The sequence below is a fragment of the Miniopterus natalensis genome, chromosome 9, assembly GCF_054644295.1.
Source record: "Miniopterus natalensis isolate mMinNat1 chromosome 9, mMinNat1.hap1, whole genome shotgun sequence".
NCBI classification, from domain to species: domain Eukaryota; kingdom Metazoa; phylum Chordata; class Mammalia; order Chiroptera; family Miniopteridae; genus Miniopterus; species Miniopterus natalensis.
Window position 1 is genome coordinate 16124753 of NC_142089.1, and position 26882 is coordinate 16151634.

The 26882-nt window shown below is 35.0% G+C and overlaps 1 protein-coding gene across 6 annotated transcripts in view; it reads left to right on the plus strand.

Moving 5' to 3' along the window:
* Positions 1 to 26882, plus strand: part of EPB41 (erythrocyte membrane protein band 4.1) — a 117305-nt gene that overhangs the window by 36576 nt on the left and 53847 nt on the right. For all 6 annotated transcript variants that reach the window (XM_087820253.1, XM_087820254.1, XM_016217052.2 and 3 more), the window contains exons 2-7: positions 7683 to 8160; positions 11044 to 11253; positions 13533 to 13637; positions 16171 to 16213; positions 21341 to 21416; positions 22143 to 22361. In XM_087820253.1, coding sequence (XP_087676379.1) covers positions 7690 to 8160; positions 11044 to 11253; positions 13533 to 13637; positions 16171 to 16213; positions 21341 to 21416; positions 22143 to 22361 — 1124 coding nt within the window. In that variant the 5' untranslated portion in view covers positions 7683 to 7689. The remainder of the gene's footprint in view (positions 1 to 7682; positions 8161 to 11043; positions 11254 to 13532; positions 13638 to 16170; positions 16214 to 21340; positions 21417 to 22142; positions 22362 to 26882) is intronic.

Below are 26882 nucleotides of genomic sequence, written 5' to 3' on the forward strand. Positions count from 1 at the left end.
GGCAGATACTAAAAAAAATAAAAAAAATAAATACTGTACTCAGGTATTCTCATGGCAGAACTTACTTTCCCTACAGACTTTAGTAGTCCTTGAGGACATTACTTCAACTGCATAGTAGTTGAAGTTCACACTGATGACTAAATGAGTAAAGGTTTAATTATGTTCTATAGGTTTTTAAAATGAAACAAGAAAGCATATAATTTATTTTGTAATGGTTTCTATTCAGAATGACTAAACTAACACATTTGACACTTAAAAGAAGTAAAACTCAGTTCTATGGAAAAAGTTTTTTTTTTTTGGTCTCATATCTTTCTGTGATGCCTAGTAATTATAGGGGTAGTATATTCTTCTGGGAGGGCCTGGGTGGGATTAGATTATGTCCATACATTGTCTCAGTACAAGCTTGAATTCTATAGAGATCTTTTTTTTTTTTTTTTTTTTTGGTCTTAGAAGGAAATGAGTAAGAGTTTGTTTATTTAAAAATATCTCTGGCCTGGCCGGGCGTGGCTCAGCGGTTGAGCGTCGACCTGGGATCCAGGCGATCGGGGTTCGATTCCCGGTCGGGGCACATGCCCGGGTTGTGGGCTGCAGCCGATCAATGACTCTCTCATCATTGATGTTTCTAGCTCTCTCTCTCCCTCTCCTTTCCTCTCTCTGAAATCAATAAAGATATATTTTAAAAAAATAAAAAATAAAAAAAAATTAAAATATCTCTGAATGAGTTGATTCAATGGTGTTAGTCACCATAGAAATGACTTAAATTAAAAAGCAAGTTGTTGAAAACAACATGTTCATGCTAAGTGACATTCTTGGTTCACCCAGTATCACAAGTATTCTTTATTTTATTTTTATTATTTTTTAAAATATATCTTTATTGATTTCAGAGAGAGGAAAGGAGAGGGAGAGAGAGATAGAAGCATCAATGATGAGCCCACAACCCGGGCATGTGCCCTGACTGTGAATCAAACCCAATCACCTGGATCCTAGGTCGATCGATGCTCAACTGCTGAGCCACTCCTGGCCGGGCACAAGTATTCTTTAAAAGTCTACATAAGGAGTAACTTAAGGTCCAAATAATTTTGGGAAGATAGAGGGAGAATCACAAAGAAACTTTTGTATATTTTAAATTACCATTTTTATCTGAAAACCATATAAGTGGTTATCCTATTTTTCTAGAAGTGCTAATTGTGTACTTAAATTGAATTATAAAAGAAAGACACTTTCCTGTGGTTTGGAAGGAATTGACTTTATCGGAGAACAAACTATTTTTTAGCATACTTTTTGAAAATTCAGTGTTTGAACATTTTTTTCTTTCTGTCTGAAAGAATGCCACTGGATTCTGTTGTCTGATTAGAGAAGCAAAAGGGACTTTTACACCACCTCCCCCATTACTTTTCTAACCTAAATGGCAATTCTGACTTTAAAATACAGCCTTTAAAAAACAAACTATTGCATCACTCGCGTAATGTCCCTTTTGTTTTAGTCCTTACTTTCCTTCCTATAAAATTTTAGCATTGGATGGACCCTTAGAGATCAGTTAATGTAATGAACCACTTCATGGAAGAACCCTTTCTCTGACATCCCTGACAGATCACCATTCAGCTTCTGAGTGAATATTTCCATTGATAATAAGCTCACTATTGTTCACTTAATTACTAGATATCTCTAATTATTTGGCATTTCTTTTATTTTATTGGGATGAAACCTGTGTCTGTAATTTCCACAGACTAATCTGAGTTCTGCCCTTAGTAATCACATAGAATTTGGCAACTCTTGAGATTTGTGAGGACAGCAAGTCCCTGCTTTGGATTCTCTTTTTAGGCTAAGCATTCCAATATGTTTCAATTATTTACCTTATTATTATGTGCTTTCAAGTTCCATCATCTTCTATCTCTTCTTCATACAGATTCTAGTTTCTTTTAAATAAACTACCTAGAACAGAATGTAAGTTTTAAGATATAATATAAATAATGAGAACTGAAGGATTGTTACTTTCCATGATCTTCTGCATGGACAGTGAAGCCCAGGAAGCCAGGGACTTTGTTTGTCTTTCTCACTGTTGTAGCCCCACTAACCATATTGTATAAAACATCATAATGTTCTCAGAAAATATATGTTGAAGAGTCAAATGAGTGCTCTGGTTACTATAAATCTGGAAATGCAGCTAAAGATTGTTAGCTGTTTTAGAATTTATCTCTGGAGCATGTTCAATCAAGACCTTAACATCCTTTTCTTGTGACCTATCATCAAATTGTATAACCTCCATCCTGTACATGTATAATTGATGTGGTTCAACCTAAATTATTCTTTTTCCTTATATTAATTAATTTACTGAACAGATACTTATTGAGTACCTACAGTGTTCTGTGCTAGGTACTAGGTATACTGTGGAAGGAAAAACAGATCTTCTGTCCCGGATATTACAGTGTAGATGGTAGTGGTGCAGTGGGGAAGACAGATATTACACAGGTAAGCAACAGGTATGTTCTTAGGCACTGAGAGAAGTTCTGTGAAGAAAATAAATAGGTTCTGGAATAGAAGACTGGGAAGTGACTTATATAGGTGTTAGGACGGTCAAGGAAGATTGTTTGAGGACTTATTCTAGCCGGAACTTGAAGTAAAAGAAGAAACCAGACTTGTTGCAGGGGAGGGGGTGCATTCCAGCCTAAGGAAATGGCATGCACCAATGTCTTAAGGCAGGAAAGCACTTGGCTAGCTTGATTAGAGTATAGAGGCTAGGGGGAAAGTAGAACATGGGGAGGTTGTTGAGATTGTTCAAGGACCTGTAGTAGTTCAGGTGAGAAGTGAAAGAAGCTTGCACAAATGTGGTAGCAGTAGAGAGAAGGGGAGAAGTGAACTTGTTCTAAATGTATTTTGGAGGAAGACTCTATAGGACTGACAAATGGATTTGACTGGGAAGGCAAATGGAGAAGACTGAGACAAGGATGGTGCTTGGGTATCTGGCCTGAGCTACTGGATGGTGTAATTGAACCACTTTCTGGGATAGGAAAAGAGAGACAATCAAGAGTTTAATTTTGGACATGTGTATTGAGATGCCTGTGAGATACCCATCTCTTTTCCCTTCTCTTTTCTATTTTGATTATATTGCTATACTTCTTTTATTAAGCCGTTTATCAGAGTGGGTCAAGGAAGGTATATTATAAAAATGACTTCAGGCTCAGATATGAAACTACCTGGGTTAACGAGAAGCATGCTAATGAGAATAAGCTAGAGAAACTAAGGTCGACAGTAGTTCTTAAGCTTTGGTTGCAAAGGCTTTTCAAATTTCTCTGCCCAGTATTGGTTTCAGCTTCCCTAGGGACTCCCATTGTGAATTTATTCACTGATAACCTGAATTTACCCAGCCATTTGCCGCATTTCTTTCTCTAACCTCTCCTGCCTTTGCTTTGTTTACCCACTTTACTGTTTAAAAACCTTCAGTGGTTCTCCACTGCCTTCAGGATAAAGTCCAAACTGTTAAGCATGTTATTCAAGTCCTTTTTAAATCTATCCTCTTTGCCTGTCTTTCCCTGTCTCCCCATTCCATCTTTACATACATTCTAAACATTTACAGGTGTTCAGTGAGCTAATTTGAAGAGTATTACCAATAAGTAAATCGTTAAACTTTATCCCTAAGTAGTGATTGTAAGGGAAATTTTCTTAGTGATGCCAAACTGTAGTGTTTTTACAAAGTTTTCCACCTAAGAAGCATTAATGGAGTACTGACTGTCCTAATGTTAGAGATAGAAAAAAGATGAAAGATAGCGTCCAGCACTTGCAATCTGCTCAGTATCAGGTTTTTAAAGATCTGATTTGCCTGCAGTCAACAGATGCACACTGTTAAAACAAGTGTATCTTTGATACCAGATGGGGTATAATTCCTAGGGTTTGGAGGATTAGGATTGAAATGGAATGGGAACTCATTACTTTGTCTTCAGTGCCATGCTGATTTTTTTTAAATCAAAAGACCTCTTTCAGACATTACATAAACAGATACCTCCTTTGGATTTTGTATCCAGAATGAAAAATAGTATTATTTACAGAGGAAGGGCCTATTTGTAGAGCATTTATCCTGTTTTTACTGTTTGACTTCTTTGTATATTTTCCTCTGGTTACCCATTCTATCATTTTAATGTGAAGCATTTGGCTGTATGTATAATAGATTTGTCAGGATGAGCTTTTAGTAAATGGCCCATAGAATTTTTCTTTTTGCTATTTTTAATTTTTAAAAAATTCTGATCAACCTCAGAGCTAACTGAAGATACTTGCCTGATTTTTGGTTTCATTTTACAATTTCTCTCCCCTACCCTACCTATCTACTAATAGATTGCTACCCATGTGCATAGCTGGAAATAATATACATAAAAACCATCCTTAAATAATTTATTTTTATCTACTTTTTCTTGCATAGATTGAATTGTAGCATTTCTGCCGAATACTTCATTGTCTGATTTCCTAATTGTTGTCTTCCATTTATGATATTACCTGAAGTTGGTTTCAGTATGTTGCAAAATAATTCTTTTGCCCTCTGCTTATGTAACTGTTCTTTATATTGTGTTGTCATCTGTTCTTATGTTCAGCTTGTTTTTTACATATGTCCAATTATGTGGCAAAATGTATTCTCAGATTCTTTGTTCATATGTCTTGATCATTTCTTCCTAAATGTGGCAAAGAGATCATATCAATGAAGATAAGAATACTGACTGGGCAAGTGTCATGGCTACATGTACAACTTGGAATTGTCACAGCTCTATGGTTAAAAATTTCAATTAACTTTTTATTAAGTATTAAATGAGTTCTAAAAAAAAAGTTAATGGTTTAGCTTCCACATTTACTAGTTGGTTGCATTCTTTGCTGTGTTCATTAATTCAGCAAGCATTTGTTGAGCATTTATTGATTGTGTCAAATATTTCTCATTGTTCATATCCTACTTTCTAAAAATAGCTTTTTACCATCTTTGTTTCTCAGGCATTTTGAGTATGTTCCCAAAGTAATAGTGGTTTTCTCTGTCTTGCTATTCAAAATATGGTCAGCGGGCCAGCAGCATTGGCAACATCCAGGAGCTTGTTGGGATCCTAGTCTCAGACCCTATTCCAGACCTGTATTCCAGAATGTGTATTTTAACAAGATTGATAGGTGATTTGATTCACATTAAAGTTTAGCAAGCACACATATAGCATATGGATTGTTACTAAAGTCATATCTGAAATCCATGAAATAGTGCTACATCCTCAGCCTGTCCTCTGTTTATTTTTGCAAAAGCAGTATGAAGAAATTGTTGCTCTCATATCATTACTCTTTTAGAATAACTGATGGTTTGATATCTAGATTTTCTTTCTGGGTCACAATTGATTACTTAGAGATGAAAGAAAAAGAATTTTGTAAAAATCAATTGTCTACACCTAATGTAAGGAGGAATTGAAGGTAATTTTATTTCTTTTATTTAAGTACAAGTATATTTCACTTAGGGTAACAAATTAAGAATGTATATTGGTTGGTAAATGTTTTAGTGGGGTTTATAAAGACTGGATTACATATTAGTGCAGAGTAAGTTTGATAACTTTAGTAAATGAGACTAGGAAATGTGCTTCTATAAATATTTTTATTATATTACTTAAAATATTTTTAACACTTAAAACAATTTGAGTAGATTAGCAGTAAGAGCCAACATAAAGGCTTTTTCTTTTAATATAATACCTTTATTTAGTTCAATATCACTTAAAGTGGTTCGTTTGTCTCCTACTAGCAGAATGACCTGGGGCAAGTTCCTTTCTGAGTTTCAGATTTCTTCAACTCTAAGATTAGGTGATTCTTCTTTCCCTTCCAGGTTTGTCGAAAGGCTTAATTGACATAACGTAGATAATGTCCCTGACATGGGATGCCTGGTACAGAAACAGTGCTCAACACCACTAGCTTCCTTCCCTTTTCACTGCTTTGGTTCCATTTATACACAATCATTTAGATTTTGCTTATATTGTAAATAAGATTTCTCTTGAATATTTTTCATATTGGTTAAAGTTGAATCAAGAATATAAACTCCATAATGACATAGACCTTATTTGTTTTGTTTTGTTTACTGTTGTATCCCCAGCACCTAGCATAGGACCTGTACTAGGTGCTTGATGAGGATTTGTTGATGAATGAATATAATGCATATGAAGCAAAGTTACTTGAATAAATTTAGAGAATGCCTTTGCAGTTTATATTTGTCAGGTATATTTAGTTGAAATTAATTAATTCAACAAACTTTTATGAAGGCCTATAATATGCCAGGTATTCTGTCTTCATGGAACTTACATTTTAGCTGAGGGGAGGGAAAAGGAGAGGACAAATAAGGTAACAGGATAATTGTAGATAATAATAAGTGCAATAGTGTGAAGCCATCTGGAGGAGTAAGGGCCACTACTTTAGACAGGATGTGTGTGGGAGGCCTTTCTAAGGAAGTGACATCTGAGCAGAGACGGTAATAATGAGAAGAGCACCAGCTTTGGAGAACGTCATAAGTAGAGAGAACAGCATGTGCCAAGGGCCTGAGGAGGGAATGAGCTAAATATAGTTAATTAACTGAGATTGTTAACATCCAAATAAAATTACTTCACATAAATAGTATGGAGCAGATGTAAAGACAACGTAAATGCAGCTTTTTGAATGGAGTACTTTCAGGTATGGCAGTGAATCAAAATGTAAGATCATCAGTAGTCAAGTTCATTGCCTTGTGTCTCAAAAGTTGCCTTGTGTGTCGCTTATTCTTTAGTAAACAAGGTGTGACAGTGCTTTTTAGCTGTTTTTGTGAGGCTTGATTAATAATACTGGGATTTCGAGATCAAGAGACTAGAAATATGTGAGGTCTACAGCCTACCTTCTCTTCCTCTTCTACAATTGAATTGTTTGCTTTCTAAATTTTTCTTCTCTATTTTGTTTCTTTATTTTTCTCTGTTATTTCCCTACATTGTAATAGTTTAACTGCCTACTCTTAAAAATGCTGAGCATTCAGAATCACATTTGTCAGAAGGAAGAAAAGGTCTTAAAGAACTTAAAGAGGGATACTTCTGCAAGAGCCTGTAATTTAGTATTGCAACATGAAAAACTAAGTTTTTTTGTGATTCTTTTAACTATACTTATCATTGCCATTGTCAAGTTTGATAAATGATCAGAATTCTGAATTTGGTGTTCTTAATAGAGAAGTCTATGCATTCTAAGAAATATAGGGAAAAAAGAACAATAGAGGGTTGGGGGACCTTTTAATCTCATCATCTTTTTGGAGTATAGAGGAGTAATTCCTGCAAACCTCGCATTTTCAGGTTGATGCCCTCAGAGGACATTAAACACATAAGATCCTTTTTTTAGTCAGGATAAAACTGTATTTGCTATGTACAGTTCTGAGCGTTGAATTTAAAATATACATTTCATAAGGCGACCTCAGGAGGTACTATTTTAAGCTAATTTCTCTATGTGCATATCTTTAGCAAGTCAAGGCATTAATAATTTATTCAGGATGTGTAGGTAAATATTTTTGTGCTTTAATGGAAAGCCTCGTATTTAATGGACTAGAGTACTGTCTGTCTGTTGGTGATTAAATACCTAAATATCTTAATTTTAGCACACTTGACCTGATTTAGGGCTTCGCCTACAGGAATGTGTTTTGCTTATAATAGCCTCTTTTTCCAACTTCATTTTAATAGCAACATCATGACAACAGAGAAGAGTTTAGTGGCTGAGGCTGAAAATTCACAGCACCAACAGCAGAAGGAAGAGGGTGAGGGAGCTACAAACTCAGGCCAACAAGAAACTCAGCTGGAAAAGGCTTCTGAAGCAGCAGCTGAGGGAGATAATCAATGTGAGCAGAAACTGACAACATCTAATGGAGACACTCCTACCCATGAAGACTTGACCAAGAACAAGGATCGGACGTCAGAGAACAGGGGCCTGTCACGGCTGTTCTCCTCATTTCTCAAAAGGCCTAAATCTCAGGTCTCTGAGGAAGAAGGCAAAGAAGTAGAGTCATCTAAAGAGAAAGGTGAAGGAGGTCAGAAAGATATAGAATTTGCAGCAAGTCTTGATGAAGAGATCATTTTAAAGGCCCCAATTGCAGCTCCTGAACCTGAACTCAAAACAGACCCATCTTTGGATCTTCACTCGTTAAGCAGTGCAGAAACACAGGTAGGGGTATGTGAATGTGTGGGAGGTGGGTGTAATGAGGCTAGGTTAGACACTTTATTTTTCATTTAAGAACATTTGGTTTTATTTGTTACTAGCCAGTTAACTTGGCATTGATAGTAGTAAGTAGCATGAAGTGTTGGAGTTTCTGCTCTAAAGAAATGAATGTAGTCATGGGGCTGTAAAGTACAGCAAAGAAAATATAGTCAATAATATTGTAATAACTATGTATGGTGCCAGGTGGGTACTTGAAATATTGGTGGCACTACTTTGCATAGTATATGATTATCTAACCACTATGCCATATACCCAAAACTAATACAAAATAATATTGAATGTAAAGTATAATTGAAAAATAAAATTTTTAAAAATAAATTAATGTAGTCAAGGGAAACTTGATTTTTAAAAGGATACTTATATGGCATAAATCAAAGAAAACAAAATGAAAGGAAAGAATTTTATCAAATGAATGTATGCAGCCTATATATCATTTTACTATAATAGTGGAACAAGCCCATAATATTTAATAAAAGGGAAAAAAGAATTCAGGTGGTTTAGAGTTTATTTTATTGGAATTATTAGGAGTGGGATAGTTAGCAGCAGACATGATTCTTTTATTGGAAATCTTATAAAAACCATGTGATTCAAGCCATCAAGATTGTTCAAATCATAGAGAAGTGACACTTTTGCTTCATCAGTTTCTTCCTCTGTACAATGAGGATAATAATATCTACCTCATTTGGCAATTATGAAGATTAAAAGAGGTAAACATGTGAAACCTTACTTAAGTCATTGCCTGTCATATAGTAAGCATTCAATCAACGTCAGTAATTGTTGCTCATTTAGTAAACATGAACGATAAAGGCAAAGAAACCCTACATATCTCAATATCATTACTTTTATTTTAAGAATACCAACAGTTAAATTATACCATCTTTCAGAAAGCCTGGTACTTTCAAGAGGTTTTTAACTGCTTTTTTTGTCCTCTGTGTTATGTAGGGAAGAATCCGTATCTCATTCTAGTTAACGTTTGAATCAGGGTGTTTATTTTGTCTAAAGGTCATAGTATTAGTACTGAAGTTGAAACAGGTGACAGACAGAATTAATTCTAGATTTAATCAAAATCTCAGTCATTGAAACTTCATTAATTCAGAAGTGGCATAAATTGTGTGCAGGTATTTATTTACATATAGAGAAAAGGAAACAAAGTAAATAATAATATTTCAAGGGGATATTGTTTAAAGGAGCACATTTTGGGGCTTTTTAGAAGCTAGTATTTTCAGTCACAACCTTGTGGGTCAGAACCTTGTGAATAAAGGTTTATGTGCTTAGTCATATTTCTTACATGTAGGAGAAATTCATTTTAGTGGTTCTTTTCTATCCGGGATTTTTAACAAAGTGAGGTTGCCTTATAGGACTGTACCAGTTTTCATCTAGAGTGCCTTAGATTTTTTTGGAAGCCATGTGTCAGTTTTAATATTTATTTATTCATTAAACAAATATTTATTGAAAACCTACTATGTGTACTAGGCCCTAAGCTGAATATACATTGGTAAATAAAAACTACAATGTGGTGAAGAGGTTTGAGATCATGAATTTTGGAGCTAGACTGACATGTGATTTATTAACTGTATGATCCTAAGCAAGTTACTTGAACTTTTCTGGCCTCAGTTTCTTATCTGTCAAATGGGGATAATAATAGTACCCTCCCCAGAGGTTATTATAAGGATAAAATGAGTTCATAGGAGTAATGCTTTTGCAGTAACTGGCCTGTTGTAATTGCTATGTAAATGTTTGCTTTATTTTTATAAAACAAACATCATCCCTACTCTTGATGACTTTATATTTTAATGGAGGAGACAAAAAAGTAGTAAATACAAAATAATTTATCATAATAAATGTTATGAAGGCAACACACAAGGTACTGATGTGATGTGAAGAATGGTATAGATAAGATAGCTAATGAAGGCCTTTCTAAAGAGGCTACATTTAAGAGGGTCATGAGGTTGGGAGGGAACCTTTTAGACCTCTTCTAATATGTAATGCAAGAGCTAAATAGTTAAATCCTTCCTAAATGTCAACCATGTATTCTTTTAAAAAGAAAGAATTATTGAGTTTTAGTTAAGAATCTTCCAGCAATTTTGTTGTGCTTGAAGTAAGAAAGTCTGCCAAAATATTGTTCCACTTACCTTTATCGCTTTAGGATGTAAATGTAAAATATATGAAGTTTCATTCTAAGATGGATAAAGATAAAAAATAACCTCATAACGGTTCAGGCCCTAGGAGACCCAGATTTCAATCTGTTTCTTGCTTCTTTGAATCTTTGCATTTATCATGATTGATACCTGGTATCAGTTAATTGGTCTTTACAGTTGTTAGCCTACTATATATGTTGCTTTATGCTCTAAAATTGGTCCTAAGAACCCCTCTTAGCTATTCATAAAATTTTGAATATGTGACAAATTACATCTCATTTTGCGGTTCACTGAGCAACCTTGCTAAAATTGAGCATGGCAGAGAGATGTTAAAGTTTTGATAGGCTTTAAAATTATATAATGGCATACATAGTCAGGAGGAACATATAATGCTGAAAGCAACAGATTGATGTCCTCTAGTATACCTGAAACCTTCATTTATTGATTTAAAAGATGGGATTCTACCTTCTATTATGAAGTTTTAAGAATAGTGGAGTCTGTAGATCTTTTGGGAGATTGTAGTATCTTTTATAGAAAGATAATTATTTAATCTTAGTATCACATATTTGTTTCAACAGTTTTTCTTCTTCAGTTAGTGCTTTTATTGGTAGCATTATTATAGGTAGAAGTGTATACTTCATGTTTTATGAAATGTCTTTAATACTGACTCGGTGATGTTATGCACATGTAGCCTGCTCAGGAAGAACGCAGAGAAGATCCAGATTTTGAAACTAAGGAAGGAGAAGTTGAAGAGTGCTCTAAAATAGAAGTGAAAGAAGAAAGTCCTGAATCAAAAGCAGAAAGTGAATTAAAAGCTTCCCAGAAATCAACCAGAAGACACAGAAACATGCATTGCAAGGTTTCTTTGTTGGATGACACAGTTTATGAATGTGTTGTGGAAGTAAGTGCATTTTAAGTTTCAGTAGTTTGCGACCTTGGGCATGTGCCCTAACTGGGAATCGAACCGGCAACATTTTGGTGCATGGCATGACACCCAACTAACTCAGCCACAACAGCCAGGGCCAAAACAATTTTGTTTAAAAAGAAAATAGGTTTGTTATTTATAGAGTGACCTTCCATGACTAAATTTCCTTAGATAGCCTCAATTTCTGACATTAGATCCAGCTATTCACATAATTGTATTTGTCCAAAAAAATTACTATCTGTTCATTTCTGCTCTCCTCTCTAAACCATCATAAGCTTTATTTTATTTAATGTATTTCTTTATCCCCATGAGATAGGATATAAATTATTTAAATCAAGGTAATGACATTTCTTAAAATTCTTTATTATTATCTGAAAGAATAAGAAATTGAATCAAGATTGAATAAAAATAGGAGTTACTCAGTTACTCTTTTGCTCCTTCAGGACAAGTTAAAATCCTTAAAAATCTATTAGCTGTTTTTTAAATCAGAGCAGTAATTGTCAATTATATGCTTGATTTAAAGCAATTGTTGTAATTACTAATAATTATTACTAATTATAGCTTTTATTAATAAAACAATTCATATATACTTGTATCTTAGGTTTGTAACAAATTATTTCTGAATTGAATTATTTATATGCAAATGCAAATATATCAAAGCTTAAATAAGTAGTCTAAAATATACTATATTTATTAATAGGTATTCCCTCTCCAAGTTTTAAAAAACAAATAAAGAAAAATATACTGTTGCACTTTGAAAATAGCTACTACACCTGATAACTGGAGGAGACCTAGGGTCTGCTCTTTCTGCTTCTCACCACTAGCTAGTTTAGTGATGAGGGAAGTTATTCTATACTCATTCTTCCCATTCAGACCAAGATCCAGATATGGGTCCCTTATATCTGAAACATTTGGGAACAGATGTGTTTCAGAATTCAGAATATTTTGGGTTTTAGAAAAGCAGTAAGTACATATTCTGCATATTTCATAACATACCCAGTAGGATGTGTAGCAGTCAGACATTTTGGTCAAACACATTATTTCTGTGGTAAAATATATGAAGATTCATTCTTAGATGGTTAAATAAAGATAAAAAAATAGCCCCATAACACTTCAGGCCAGAATTTGCCTCCAAATAAACTTTGACAAAAACAACCACCACTTAACTTCTAGATTTGGAATTATAAACAAGGGAGTAGGAACCTATACATTCCCAAATCATCTCTGAAGAATTCCCAAATCATCATTTAGAGTGAAAATATAGGTGAGAAAATGATGTAATATAAATAGTTAAGTCTGAAGGTGAATTAGTATCTATATGAATTACTAATAGTCATTAAAAATAACTCAGCTGATTGAGAGGACTTGTGATGTATGTGTCCCAAAAAATTATTTCTAACTTTTTTTGAAATTTAAAAAAATATATTTTATCAGAAGGCATTAACATGTTTGGTTTTCCCCCCAACTATTCTAGTCAATAGGTAGGACAGGTGTAAATACAAAAGCTAATGTTCAGAAAGAATGATTGAGTAGATTTGGGTTATTTAGCTAGTATATGGAGGAGTCAGGATTTTTTACTCTAAATCTCACCTTCCAAGTTAGGGCATTTCTTTCCTGTGAACGGGAATCAAGTACCCAAATTTGGCAGTGGTTTATTTTCTAGGTAAATAGACATTAAGAAAATGATTTGTAGCACAACTGAAAGAGTAACTGCAGTAGTTAATATATGCAGGGTATCTAGAATTTTACACTTAATCCATTTTTTCTGAAAGAGATTGAATGGACTTGAGATATAGTTTATTCTCTTGGGACATTTGGTCTGAGAATGATAGAGAGTCTAATGATTTCCATAGCCACTAATAACTATCAATGTCAACAGTTGGTTCAATTAATTCAGGTGGTCATGATGACTGACAGTAGCCCATAGCAAGCTTCAGGAAATATTGCACCAAAAAAATAAAGAATGTTATGTTTAGGATGGAAGTGAGGGGGTGGTGATAGATGGAGGGAAGCTGGAATTTTGCTTTGAATTGTAGCACTATTTCCAAGCCACTATAAGTGTGTTGCATATTTAAGTTGACAAATTATGAAGCAAGATTTTTGTAGCTCACATTGTTCTACTTATACTGTGTAACCATTTGAAAGTGTTAGTAACCAAGGATAAAAGAGGAAATTGGAAAATGACATTTTATTTTATTTGGTGATGAATACAGGAATAAAAGGAAACCTCAACTAAAGTATGTATATCTTTGCAGAAACATGCAAAAGGACAAGATTTGCTTAAACGAGTGTGTGAGCACCTTAATCTTTTGGAAGAAGACTACTTTGGTCTAGCCATTTGGGATAATGAAGCCTCCAAGGTAAGGAGACTGCTGGTACTGTAAGAAGCTGACCAAAAAAAATTGCTTTAATTCTTCTGTTGTTAATTAATGTATTTATGCCTGCCTCTCCAAGACACGGTGTACTTAGAGTTATTCTTGTTTCTCTAGAATGAACTTTTTTTTTTTTAAATATATCTTTATTGATTTCAGAGAGAGGAAAGGAGAGGGAGAGAGAGAGAGAGAAACATCAATGATGAGAGTCATTGCTCGGCTGCCTCCTGCACACCCCCGACTGGGGACTGAGCCCGCAACCCAGGCATGTGCCCTGACCGGGAATCAAACCCCGATTGCCTGGATCCCAGGTTGATGCTCAACCTCTGAGCCATGCCCGGCCAGACTAGAATGAACATTTTAAAGAAAAAAATCATTGCTATTGTGTTCTTTCATCATTGAGAGTATCTACTGTTTATTATTATTTTTAAAATATGTTTTTATTGATTTTTAGAGAGAGAGGAAGGGAGAGAGAGAGAGAGACAGAAAGAGATTGGCTGCCTCCACATGCCCCCACAGGGGATCCAGCCCGCAACCTGGGCATGTGCCCTCACCCAGAATTGAACCAGCAACCTTTTGGTGCATGGGTTGATGCTCAACCACTGAGCATTATAGGATAATTATAATATACAGAGGTTGACAAAAGTAGGCTTACAGTTGTGAGTACACAAAATAGTTTATTCTTGTATTATTATTTATTCATTATTGTATTATTTTCCATATGAACAACTGTAAACCTACTTTTGCCCACTCCTTTTTGCTTATAATTTGAGAGTAACATTATAAAAGAGAATAAAATCCCAATATTGTTGAAACACTTATACAATGAATTTGAGATTTTCTTCCGGCCTAAAAGAAAACCAGTAAAGTTAATTGAAGGAAGTAAAAGGAAGTGTGAGAAATGGAGGGGGGAAGAAAGATTAAAAGTCAAGTATTTACTTCAGAAAACTTGAATTGTTTCCTGGGCTAATTAACTGAATTGCTAATATCTAGCTCAGAAATGAATGATGAAAACTTTAGTTCAGCTCTGGGCCACTGAGGCCTGAGCTGAGGCCTGAAGGGTAGTAAAATGGGAAGTGAGTGGAAAGAGGGTGGCCTGGGGTTGAGAGAGTGGCGCTGGAGGAACTAGGAGCCATCCAGCCTAGCTAAACGTGGGGAGTGAGGAATAGAGTAATAGAGGAATGTAGAGCACTACACAGGGGCCAGGTTATGGAGAGAGAGTCTTCAGTATAATGTGTGTGAGCCATTTTAGTTGGTTCTTTTTCCAAGATGACTTACATTAAGAGAAGTTGAGGAGCAGCAGCCTTTAACAAACTGCAAACTGTCGATTGGGTTATTTGAGTTGGATAGTGCATCCTAGAAGACATGGAATTACCCTTTGCCTAAATAAGACCTATTTTGTAGAATACAGTGTTAGTAGTTACTTAGTAGTTTGCAACAATTTGTTCCTTCTGTGAATGACTTGATTCAAACAAAAGAAGTATGTCTACCAGCACTAGGTTAATACATTCTTTAAGGATTTAACCTTTACTTTGTCTCCTTAAAGGCCCAAGCCAAACTGTACTGAAACCTCTAATTTCCATTAGCAAGAAAAGATTGACGGTAACTAAAACACAAAACAGTACCCGCAGAGCTGCTAGAAAATTCTCCCAAGAATCAGGAAATACTCTGAAATGTATTTTATGTTATACTCAGATAAAATTGAATATTTTTATATTGGGGGGGCTAGGTTGATTTGAAAGTAATTAAAAAAGACTTGAATACTTTCTTGTTTAATATAACTGGAAATAAAATCTTTTAAGCAATTCAATTTGGAAATTTCTGTCTTTAAATGTTTCCTAAGGAGCTTATGAAAGAGGTTAAGGGTGAGGCTTTTTTCAAGTACCATTATTTTGCATGATCCACTGCAGTGGTGTGCAGATTCTAAGTGGGGTTGGAGAACAGTGAAGGGAGAGATTAGTGTGGACAAGAGTAGTCGGGGGAAACAAAATAGTTGTTCAGTGAACATTAACTGAGTACGAATCATGTACCAGATGCTGTGCTGACATAGAAAGCTGAACAAGACCAGAGGTCAGAGGTGGAGGGAAAAATAAGATCTGGGTGATATCAATAATCCTGGTTATAGATCTCTACTGGTCTTTATAATGTAATAAAAACAACAAGTGCTTATTTAGCATTTCTTGTTTACTAAGAGCTTTACGTATATTAATTCATTGAATCTTCACACTAACTCTGAGATAGGCCCTACTATTAATATCTCATTTTATAGATGAGGAAACTGAGGTACAAAGATGCCTAAAGACACTCAGCTAGGAAGTAGTGGAGCTAGGATTCCAGCCCAAATGTCTGGCTCCCTATTTCTCTGCTCAAAATTACCCTGCTATGTGAAATTAATACAAAGAATATTGGAAATGTAGGTTGACCTGGAGGCACTATTTGAAGATGGTCCGTAATCCTGCTTCTAGTACTCTCTTGTTTATGTTTTGGAAATCTGTGTGAATGCCTTTTCTTCTTTTTACAGACATGGCTGGACTCTGCCAAAGAAATAAAAAAGCAGGTTCGTGGTAAGTAAATATTGCCTTTTTTATAGTTCTTTCCTTTAGTAGGTCAGAGGATTTCCAACCATTTTCTGGCTGTGAGTCACTTTAGAATCCTGACGGTAGCAGATGGCTTTGAAATTGAGATAAAGCCTTCCCCTAGAAGGGGGAGATTCCATAACAGAAAGGTACAGCAACGGTGGATGCTGTGGAGATGTAGGTCAGATCTTGATTTTTTTGTTTTTTGTTTTTTACAACTAGGTAAAGTTGGGGAAGATAGGAATGGTTGAGAGAAACAAGGTGGAAAGGAACAAAGATGAAAAGAGAAAAAGGATATGGGAGTCAGTTCTCAAAAGGGGAGTGATTGAAACTGTAGTAGCAGCCTTCACTTAGGAGTATGCTGCCTGATTCTGTTCGTTTTAAATCGTTCTGGGCTATTGCATTCTAACCGTCTCCATGTTTCCTTCTCCATAGCTCTTTTTGTCCTTTTTTGACATTCCTCTTCCAAATTGAAGTATAAGAATAGATAATAAGAATTCCTTTCCAGTGACCCTTTTGACATTGTGGCTTTCTCCTAGTGTCGAACCCTCTAGAATATACTGCTGCTGCGCACCCTGCTCCAACTATTGTCTAGGAATAGATATTTCTAGGTAAAAAATATATATATATAGATTAGTATTTTCTAGCCCCAAGCCCAGTGGGCTGGCTAAAGGGCTGGCTAGATGTCCTTTTAGTTTAGTTTATTTTGAGGAAACTTCTAGGAACTGCAAAGATGTTATTCATCATGATTAGTAAGTTTTAACTTTACCACCTGAAAACAAATTTTATTTTTTATTTGTTTCTTAAAAGAAAACACTTTTATTATGGTGGACTGTTTACCTGTAGACCCTCTTTGTAATTTATATATTTTAAGACAGAGAAACAAAAGGCTCCTTTAAACTGGCAACTTTCCATATTTGCTCCCAGCCTTTATAAAATCTTGTTTTAAAATGCACATCAGTAAAAAGTGTTCAGCGTATTTGAAACATGACAAGAAAAACATAACTCCTAGCCCCTTTCAGTGAAAATACTTTTAATATTCAATTTTACTCAGGAACAAGTTATTATATAAGAAAAGTCTCTAGGAAGACGCATTAAAACAGTTTATAATGAATAGAGAAGACTATCTAGTAGATGATCTTTCTGGCTATAAAAAAAGTCTTTTGCTAAGAAATGAACTCTTGCCCGGCCGGGCGTGGCTCAGCGGTTGAGCGTTGACCTAGGATCCAGGCTATCAGGGTTCGATTCCCAGTCAGGTCACATGCCCAGGTTGTGGGCTGCAGCCGATCAATGACTCTCATCATTGACATTTCTGTCTGTCTCCCTCTCCTTCCCTCTCTCTGAAATCAATAAAGATATATTTAAAAAAAGAAAAAAAAAGAAATGAACTCTTAAGTGTCTTTTTTTAATCTTTTTTTAAAAAAATATATCTTTATTGATCTCAGAGAGAGGAAAGGGGAGGGAGGGAGAGAGATAGAAACATCAATGATGAGAAAGTCATTGACTGAGCCCACAACCCGGGCATGTGCCCTTACCGGGAATCGAACCCCGATCGCCTGGATCCTAGGTCGACGCTCAACCGCTGAGCTACGCCCGGCCGGGCTCATTTTTAATAAAATACAAAATAATAAAAATCTTTACTTCAACATAGGAAAGAAAAACTGTGTCCCTAACACAGACTTTAATAGGGAATCAAAGTATATGCATTTCATTAAGCCAAAGAGAGAAAAGACGTTTATCTATTGCACAAGTTTTTAAAAAATATTTTTCATTATACAACTAATATCTACTTATTATGAAAATTTAAACATTATGGAAGTAAATCATGGGAAAAAAATGAAAGACCTCTCTGTCCTCTAGATTTAAGCACAATTAAATTAGTATAATCTGCAAAATTTTTTTCTAGGCATATGTAGATTTTACCTTTCAAAAATACAATTATGCTCAGACTGGTGCAACCACTATGGAAAACAGTATGGAAGTTACTCAAAAAATTAAAAATGGAGCTGCCTTTTGACCTAGTGATCCTACTTCTAGGAATATATCCTAAGAATCCTGAAACACTAATCAGAAAGAATATATGCACCCCTATGTTCATAGCAGTGCAGTTTACAATAGCTAAGATCTGGAAACTGCCCAAGTGCCCATCAGTAGATGAGTGGATAAAAAAGCTGTGGGACATTCACACCATGGAATACTATGCAGCTATAAAGAAGAAGGCTCTCGTACCCTTTGGGACAGTATGGATGGACCTGGAGAATATTATGCTAAGTGAAATAAGCCAGGCAGAGAAAGACAAACATCACATGATCTCGCTTATATGTGGAATCTAAAGAACTTAATATGATGAACAGAATAGATTCAGTGACATGGGAGCATGGATCAGACTGACAAATCTCAGAGGGATGGAGGAGGGTGGGTGGGTGGAGGGGGAGAGATTAACCAAAGAATTTATATGCATATATGCACAACCTAAGGACATGGACAATGGTGTGGAGAGGGACAGGAGAGGGGGATGGGGTGGAATGGGTCATTGGGGAGAAAAAGGGACATTTGTAATATTTTAAACAGAACATAACCAAGAAATACAATTATGCTATACATTGTTATGTATTATGTATGCATTATGCTATATGTAGTTTTTAAAGTTAATTTTTTAAATAGGTGATATAAAATATATGGTATAAACTTGGTGTAAAATGGTATAAGATGCAAATGGAATAGTACAAGGTAAATCTCCCTTCTACCTCTGTTCTTTAATTGATTCCTTATGTTCTTCCCAGAGATGTTTTGAGTGTCTATAGACACACGCGCACACAAATGTATATTTTAATATAAATATGTATTTACATGTATGTGTTTTAATACAAATATGTGTTTAATGTGTATATTTTAATACAAGTATTTAATATGTATATATATTTAATACAAATATGCAACCAATCTTTTTTATGTAACAAAATTTGGAGTATTTTTTATATTAACATATATACATTTATTTCATTCCTTAAAATTTTTTAAATGATTATATAGTTGTGACATAATATATATAACCAGTATTAGTGATGGACATTTTGGGTTAATCTCAGTAGTTTGCTATGCAGTGAACATATATTTTATTTATATATATATATCTGCACTTATATGTGTCTGTAGATAAAATGTTAGAAGTAGAATTAAAAAGTATGAATATTTTTAATTGTAATAGGTATTCATCAACAAGACTGTCCATATTTCAAAAATATAGAAAAGTATGGAGGCTAATATAACAAATACCCATGTACTCATTACCCAGAATGAACATGTGTTAATATTTTTAATTTAAAGTAGAATCATACAGGTAAGGTTAACTCTAGTTTTCCTCCTATTCCCATCCCCATTTCTCCTGATGCATAGAAATCTATTCTGGTTTGGGGGTGATTCCTTTTAGTCTGTGTTTTTATGTTTTTCCTTTGTGTATACCCATATACAATATATAGTTATTACTCTGTTTGATTTTTTGAAATTTCCCTCTGACCCAACCGTACCACCTTCTGAGGTTTATCAGTCTCTCTCTCCTGGCTTAATTTTTAACTTTCTTTAATTCCCTTGGTTCTGAATAAGAGAGATCTCCCCTACTGAGTCAGGCTAGCACCTCTACACCTTTCTGTTATAGCACAGAACAAAGGTAAGAAGTCCTTAGAACTTCTGTCTATATAGTAAAACACCAATATATAATTTACAGAAATTATGTTTTAAAAAAGTCTATTGCCCAAGTATGCCCCTTCCTAGACACATCCTTCTTTCCTGCTCCTGCAGAGGTCACCACTGTCCTGAATTTTGTGTTAATGATTCCTTTGTATTTTTTTAAAAAATATATATCTATTGATTTCAGAGAGAGGAAGGGAGAGGGAGAGAGAGAGATAGAAACATCAATGATGAGAGAGTCATTGATCGAGCCCACAACCGGGGCATGTGCCCTGACCGGGAATCGAACCCTGATCTCCTGGATCCTGGGTCGGCGCTCAACCGCTGAGCCACTCCCGGCTGGGCTTCTTTGTATTTTTTAATGGTTTTTATTACCTATGAATGTATACTTAAAAATATTTTACCTTGCCCTGGCTGGTGTGGCTCAGTGATTAGAGCGTGGGCTCGAGGACTGAAGGGTCTCAGGTTAAATTCCCAGTCAAGGGCATGCACCTGGGTTGCAGATTCGATCCCCGATCCCCGCCCTGGTCAGGCCCTGTGGGAGGCAACCTATCCCTGTGTCTCTCTCACATGATCTTTCTCTTTCTCTCTCTCTCCCTCCCACTCTTCCTCTTGCTCTAAAAATCAGTGAAAGCCTGGGGAGGGGGCAGAAGCTGGGAGGAGGGGGTCAATGGGGGAAAAAGGGACATCTGTAATACTTTCAACAATACTGATAGAATTTAAAAAAATCAATGGAAAAATATCCTCGGGTGAAGATTAACAACAACAAAAAAGTTATGTTTATGCTATATTGTAGTCTATTAAGTGTGCAGTAGCACTATGGCTAAGAAAACAATGTACATACTTTAATTAAAAAATACTTTATTGCTAAAAAATGCGAACCATCATCTCAACCTGTTGGGAAAATGGTGCCAATAGACTTGCTCAATGGGGTTGCCACAAACCTTTAATTTGTAAAAAACAAAAAGCAAAAACCAAACTCCCACACAATATCTAAAAGTGCAATAAAGCAAAGTGCAATACCATGAGGTATGTCTGTATTGAGAGATATCACAAATAAATAATGCCAACACCAAAAGAGAACATTCGTAGATCATTCAAATGACTTCTGAAGACCCACAGTGGTATAGAGATCACATTTTGAAAACTATTGCTGTAAATATGTTGTCCTATAAGATGGTTTCCTTCACGTTATTTTGCCTATATAGCTTTAGTCTTTTATAAACAAAACTATATTAGGTTGGATAAAAATAAAAAAAAGAGATCCTCTAACTTTACCTCAAGTGGTATCTAAACAACTTTTAAAAATATACATTTAATTCAAAAAGCATGAAAATAAAACCTCAGGAAAAAAATGAATATTTTTAGGTATTTCTGACAATCAGAAACTTGCATAAGCATAAAATACTTTTGCGTTTATTTTTACAGGTATCCCTTGGAATTTCACATTTAATGTAAAGTTTTATCCACCTGACCCAGCACAGTTAACAGAAGATATAACAAGGTAAACAATTTATTAATAGTTAAATATGTAATAAATAATTCTCATTATCATAAACTCTGGGAATTTCTCTTCAGAATTGAAGAAAAATGATGAGCTATTAAACCTAAGGTAGAACGTTTCTGATCATATGCTAGTGAAAATGTATCAATAATGTCGTCTTTGAATATGAAGGACAATATCTACACATTTGGCAAAGCACAGTGATAGAAAAAGGCCCAATTTCAGAGACAAACAGCCTTATTACTATGTAACGTTGAGCAAGTTTACCTTTTGAGGCTGGTTCCTCATTTTATAATCTAGCAATGATTCCACCCTCACAAGTTTTTTTGTGAAGGTTAGGTGAGTTAATACATGTACATATGGTCCTTAGTGCACTCAACAAAACACTAGTTTCTTTACCTCCTTCAGACTTTTCCCAGCTTTTCCTCTTTTCTTTCTAAACTTCTTTCCAACCATGACTCCAACATAATTACAGGTTTTTTAAAAAAAAAAAAAAAACATGGAAAAATTTTAAACACACACAAAAGAACAAATAACATTGCAAAGAGCAACCATAAACCCACTACCTGGATTGAACAATTATTAATATTATCTCATATTTACTTAATCACTCTTTTTTTCCTCTCTCTTTCCTTCCTTCCTCTCTTTCCCCTCTACTTTCTTTTCTCTCTGCATTTTGTTATTGTTGTTGCTGACATGGTAACATCTTTTTTCTTTTGGTTATAGATACTATTTATGTCTTCAGCTTCGGCAGGACATAGTTGCAGGACGTCTGCCCTGTTCCTTTGCAACCTTAGCATTATTAGGTTCTTACACCATCCAGTCTGAGCTGGGCGATTATGACCCAGAACTCCATGGTGCGGATTATGTTAGTGACTTTAAACTGGCCCCAAATCAGACCAAGGAACTTGAAGAGAAAGTCATGGAACTGCATAAGTCATACAGGTAAAAATCTCTCCAGGGTTTGTTCTGTGTTTGTTTTGGCAATAAGTTTAAACCCTTGACCTGGAATTGATTCACTGTTTCCCTTAGTGGGAACTGGTGCCATAGAAAGAGTCAGCATGAGCTCAATTCCCTCAAAATTCATTGAGTAAGTCATTTAAGTCCTCTGAATCTCAGTTTTCTTATCAGAGAAATGGGGTGTTGCATTGTAGGAGAAAACTAAATGAGCTAATATATGTAAAGCACTAAGCACAGTGTCTTTGGCACATAGTAGATGCTCAATAAATGGTAGCTATTATTATTATTGCCTTACTTTGTTTTTTCAAATTTTAAACTGATGTTGTGTCGCGTGTCTTGAGATCCTTAGTGCAGGGTTTCTTAACTTGGGGTCTATATACATAGACTTCAGAGGGCCCATGAAACCCCTGGAGGTATTTTTTAAAGTCTTTATTAAAGTTACTGCTTTTTTTCATGGAAATAATTGGTAATGTTGGGAGGTGTCATAACACATTGATCAAGAGCAAGGGCTTACAGTCATACTGAGCTGGGTTACATTTTTGGTTCTGCTTGGTCCTGGCCTTGGGACTTTGGGTCATTCATTTAATCTCTCTGAGCCTCAGGTTTTTTATATGTCTGATAGAGATTATTTACCTTAGAGGACACAGGGTGGTTGTTAGGATTATAAAAGATAATGTGTGGAAAAACTTAATACAATGTTTTGCATAGTAAAAATTCAATAAATGTTAGCTAATACTCAAGTGCCAATATAATTTGTGTTTCTTCCTACCATACATCCCATTGTTATTTAACTTGTTATAACTAAATTTTGCAGGCTGCTTTAGCATACTAAGGTGAATGGCTGATCTTCGCCTTGAGTTAGTACCCTGACCTATGTTAGCATGAGTTAGATTACAATGTTCCAGAGGGTCACACTGCTGAGAAATTCAGAATAGTCTTATGGACTTTACATGGTAGTAACAAGTATTCTACTTAGCCATTGAGCAATCTTGTTTTCCTTGGAGTGGTTCCAGTAGGATTGCAGGGATTGAGATGCTTCAAGTAAGAAAGCTTTAACTCAAGGTGCCCCAATTCTGGCTGCCTTATTGCCCCTGTAGGTTCCACTATATCGGTCATGAGAACCATAGGGTTTTTAAGTCTACAACCTACATAGCAATAGCCTTGTAAGAATCACTCTACTCTAAGGGGGTCACACTATTTCCAAAGAGGATTCTGCAGTAATATCTAGGACCTACTAAATATACCATTTTCAATTTGTTGATGATTGTGACTTAAGGATGTTGCATTGTCCTTAAATACATTTTTAATACTTATATTCTGATTATGATTCTAGACAGTTATATATATAAGATATATATTCACACACATATATCCATACAAAAGCAAGTAGTAGAAACAGTTAAAATTATTTGATTTGTTAGAATGTCAGGATTGTAGGGGAATGCTCTTTTTAGTTCCTAATAATTTAAAAATAATTTTTTTATTTGTAGGATAGTCTTTGGGCAATCAGTAAAATAGTAAAAGAAAATAGTTTAACTTCTGCTATGTAGCCAAACAGCAGATGGTGTCAGATTATGGTAGATAACTTAAATCTGTCTCTGATGATTCTTTTAGTGGTTTTCTAATCATAATAGAATCTCAGATTTGGGAGGACTTTATAGTCTCTTATCCAATGCTTGACTCTCCTTTGTAGCATTGTTACACAATCATAATAATTATAAGCAGCTAATTATTATTTGTCTATGATTATGTGCCAGATACTGTGCTAAACACTTTATATACAATATCACATTTAATCTTTATAACCACCCTTTGAGTTAGGCCAGCCTGGTGGTCTTCAGTATTTTTTTGAGATCAAAATTATTTTCATAACAGTACTAAGATGCTATTTGCCTTTTTCACTAAGTTGAAATGGGTAGAGCACAGATCAAGGCAATGACACGAAACTGTAGTAGTCATCATTATATTCTTTACCGACATGCACTTTTATTTTTTAACTTGCAATTAAAAATAAGATTAAAAGGGCCAGATCACTTAGAAATTTTCTTGATGAGGCAGTAAAAAGTAATAATTTTATTAAATTGTAAATACATTTCTATGTAATATTTTGTGTGATTAAGTAGGAAAAATATAGAAAGCAGTTCTGCTGCATACTGAAGTACCACAGTTGTCTTGAGGAAAGCACCTGCGTAATTGTTTTGAGTTGTGAGCTGAATTAGCCACTTTTTTAATGAACACCATTTTTACTTGAAAAAATTACTATGATTATTCAGACTTGGTTATTTGGAAGACATGTCCTTAAAAATGAAGGGAGTCGGTACTTTTAGGGTTAGTAAACAACTGACAGTATTTGTTGCTAATGACAAAATTCAAGCTTTCAAGTGAAAGTTAGAATTTTGGAAAACTTGTATTTGCCACCATGATATTGACAAGTTCCAAATACTTAAAGGCTTTTCTGATGAAGTTGGGATGATTTAATGATTGTGATTATTTTTCTTATATTGTACAATGAAATGTGTCAACATTTGGAAGACTTGCGTTACTCACTGAACCAATGATTGTCAAATATGAAGTGCATGATGTAGATCATGCATGGGTAAAAAAGGTCCATTTAAAATGCAAGAGAGCCCTGCCAGGTGTGACTCAGCGGTTGAGCATCGACCTAGAATCCAGGAGATCCTGGTTCGATTCCTGGTCAGGGCACATGCCCGGGTGTGGGCTCGATCCCCAGTTGGGGGCATGCGGGAGGCAGCCGATCAATGACTCTCTCTCATCATTGATGTTTCTGTCTCTCTCTTTCTCCCTCTCCTTTCCTTTTTTGAAATCAATAAAGACACATTTAATAAATAAATAAATAAATAAATTTAAAGTTTGATAAGGAATAGGATATTCAAAAGGTTTCAAGCCAACTTTACCTCAGGAACTTTAATTAAAAAGAGTGGGGGGGAGGTTTCAAAATACATTCTCACAAAATGCTATTAATTACAAAGAGATAAAGAGGAATTTCATAGAGGAGAATCCTGGTAGACATCAGTGATCAAATGAACATCATCCATGAAGGGACAGATTGAAACTATATACTACCTGGTAGGATGTGGTGAGAACACAGGGTCACTTCTGTGATGTTCCTGTCACAGATACATAATCTGAATCAACTCATGGAGAAACAGGCCCAAAAGGAGGGGCATTTTATGGAATAACTGGCTATAATCTTCCAAAGGTTAAGATTACTGTTCCAGACCAAAGAAGACTAAAGAGACATGAACTAAATGAAACTTGTGATGCAAAACTGGATCCTTTGACTATACAGAACATTTTTGAAATGCTAAACTTGAATGGGGCCTGGGGGTTAGATGACAGTAATGTATTAATATTTCCTGGTTTTGACAGTTATATGGAGGTTATGTAGGAGAATGTCCTTGTTTGTAGGAATTATATACCAAAGTATTTGGAAGTGATGGGTCATCAGGTTGACAATTCTCATGCTTCAGGAAAAAATTACTTGTATTATAGGTAGCTTTAAAAAAATTATTTTTTAATTACAGTTTACATTCCACATTATTTTGTATTAGTTTTCACATAGGTAACTTTTAAGTTTAAGAGTGTTTTGAAAATTTTAAATTATATTATTTTAAACTAATAAGGAAAGTTATAGCTTTAAAGTTAAAAATCTCTTCTTACTACCTGCCCATAATGCAGTTGTAAAGCATGCTTACTCAGCAAAGCATTTAACCACATAGTTTGAGATTTAAATCTGTACTCAAATGGATGGAGCCTGTTATTTTCCCTTAGAGTTGGGGGAGTGAGGATAGGGAGGATTTTATCATAATTCTTTCATTTAATGTTTTAAAATTTGTCTTCAGATTCAAGTGGGCAAAACTTTTATGAGATGCATAAGATATATCACTGTATCATCAGAAACCTAAGGTTGTAATAATAATAAACATTTATCTTTTACAAAGCAGTTTCACAACCATTACCTCATTTTGTCCTACCAGTCACATTCATTCATTCAGCAAAGACAAAAAGTCGTTGCCTATCCTAGTGTCTGAAAGTAGGCATTATTTTGATTTTTACTTTATAGTTGGGGTATTGAAGGAGACACCAGGTCACCACTTTTAAGTGCAGGAGCCAGGATTCCGGTTCAAGCAATATAACTTGAATCCTGACTAAATCCTGCTGCCTTAACCAAGGGGCCATAACTCGACCACGACTATGATCCCTCAGGGCCTGTTTCTTCAGCAGCAGAATGAAAGTGTTGGACTCTGTAATCTTCAAGCTCCATTCCAGGTTTAAAATCCTAAAATTAAAGCCATTGATAATAGCAACAATGAAAACCATAAAATGACTTTTATAACTGTGAAAGTGTATTAACTTATGTGGGGGTGGAAAAACTACAAAACTTTCCTGAGGTGTTTTTAATGATTTGACTATACAGATTTTTAAATGTCTTAATTTTTCCTTTCTCCTTTTTTCTCCTTTTTGTTTGTGTTCAATTTCAGATCC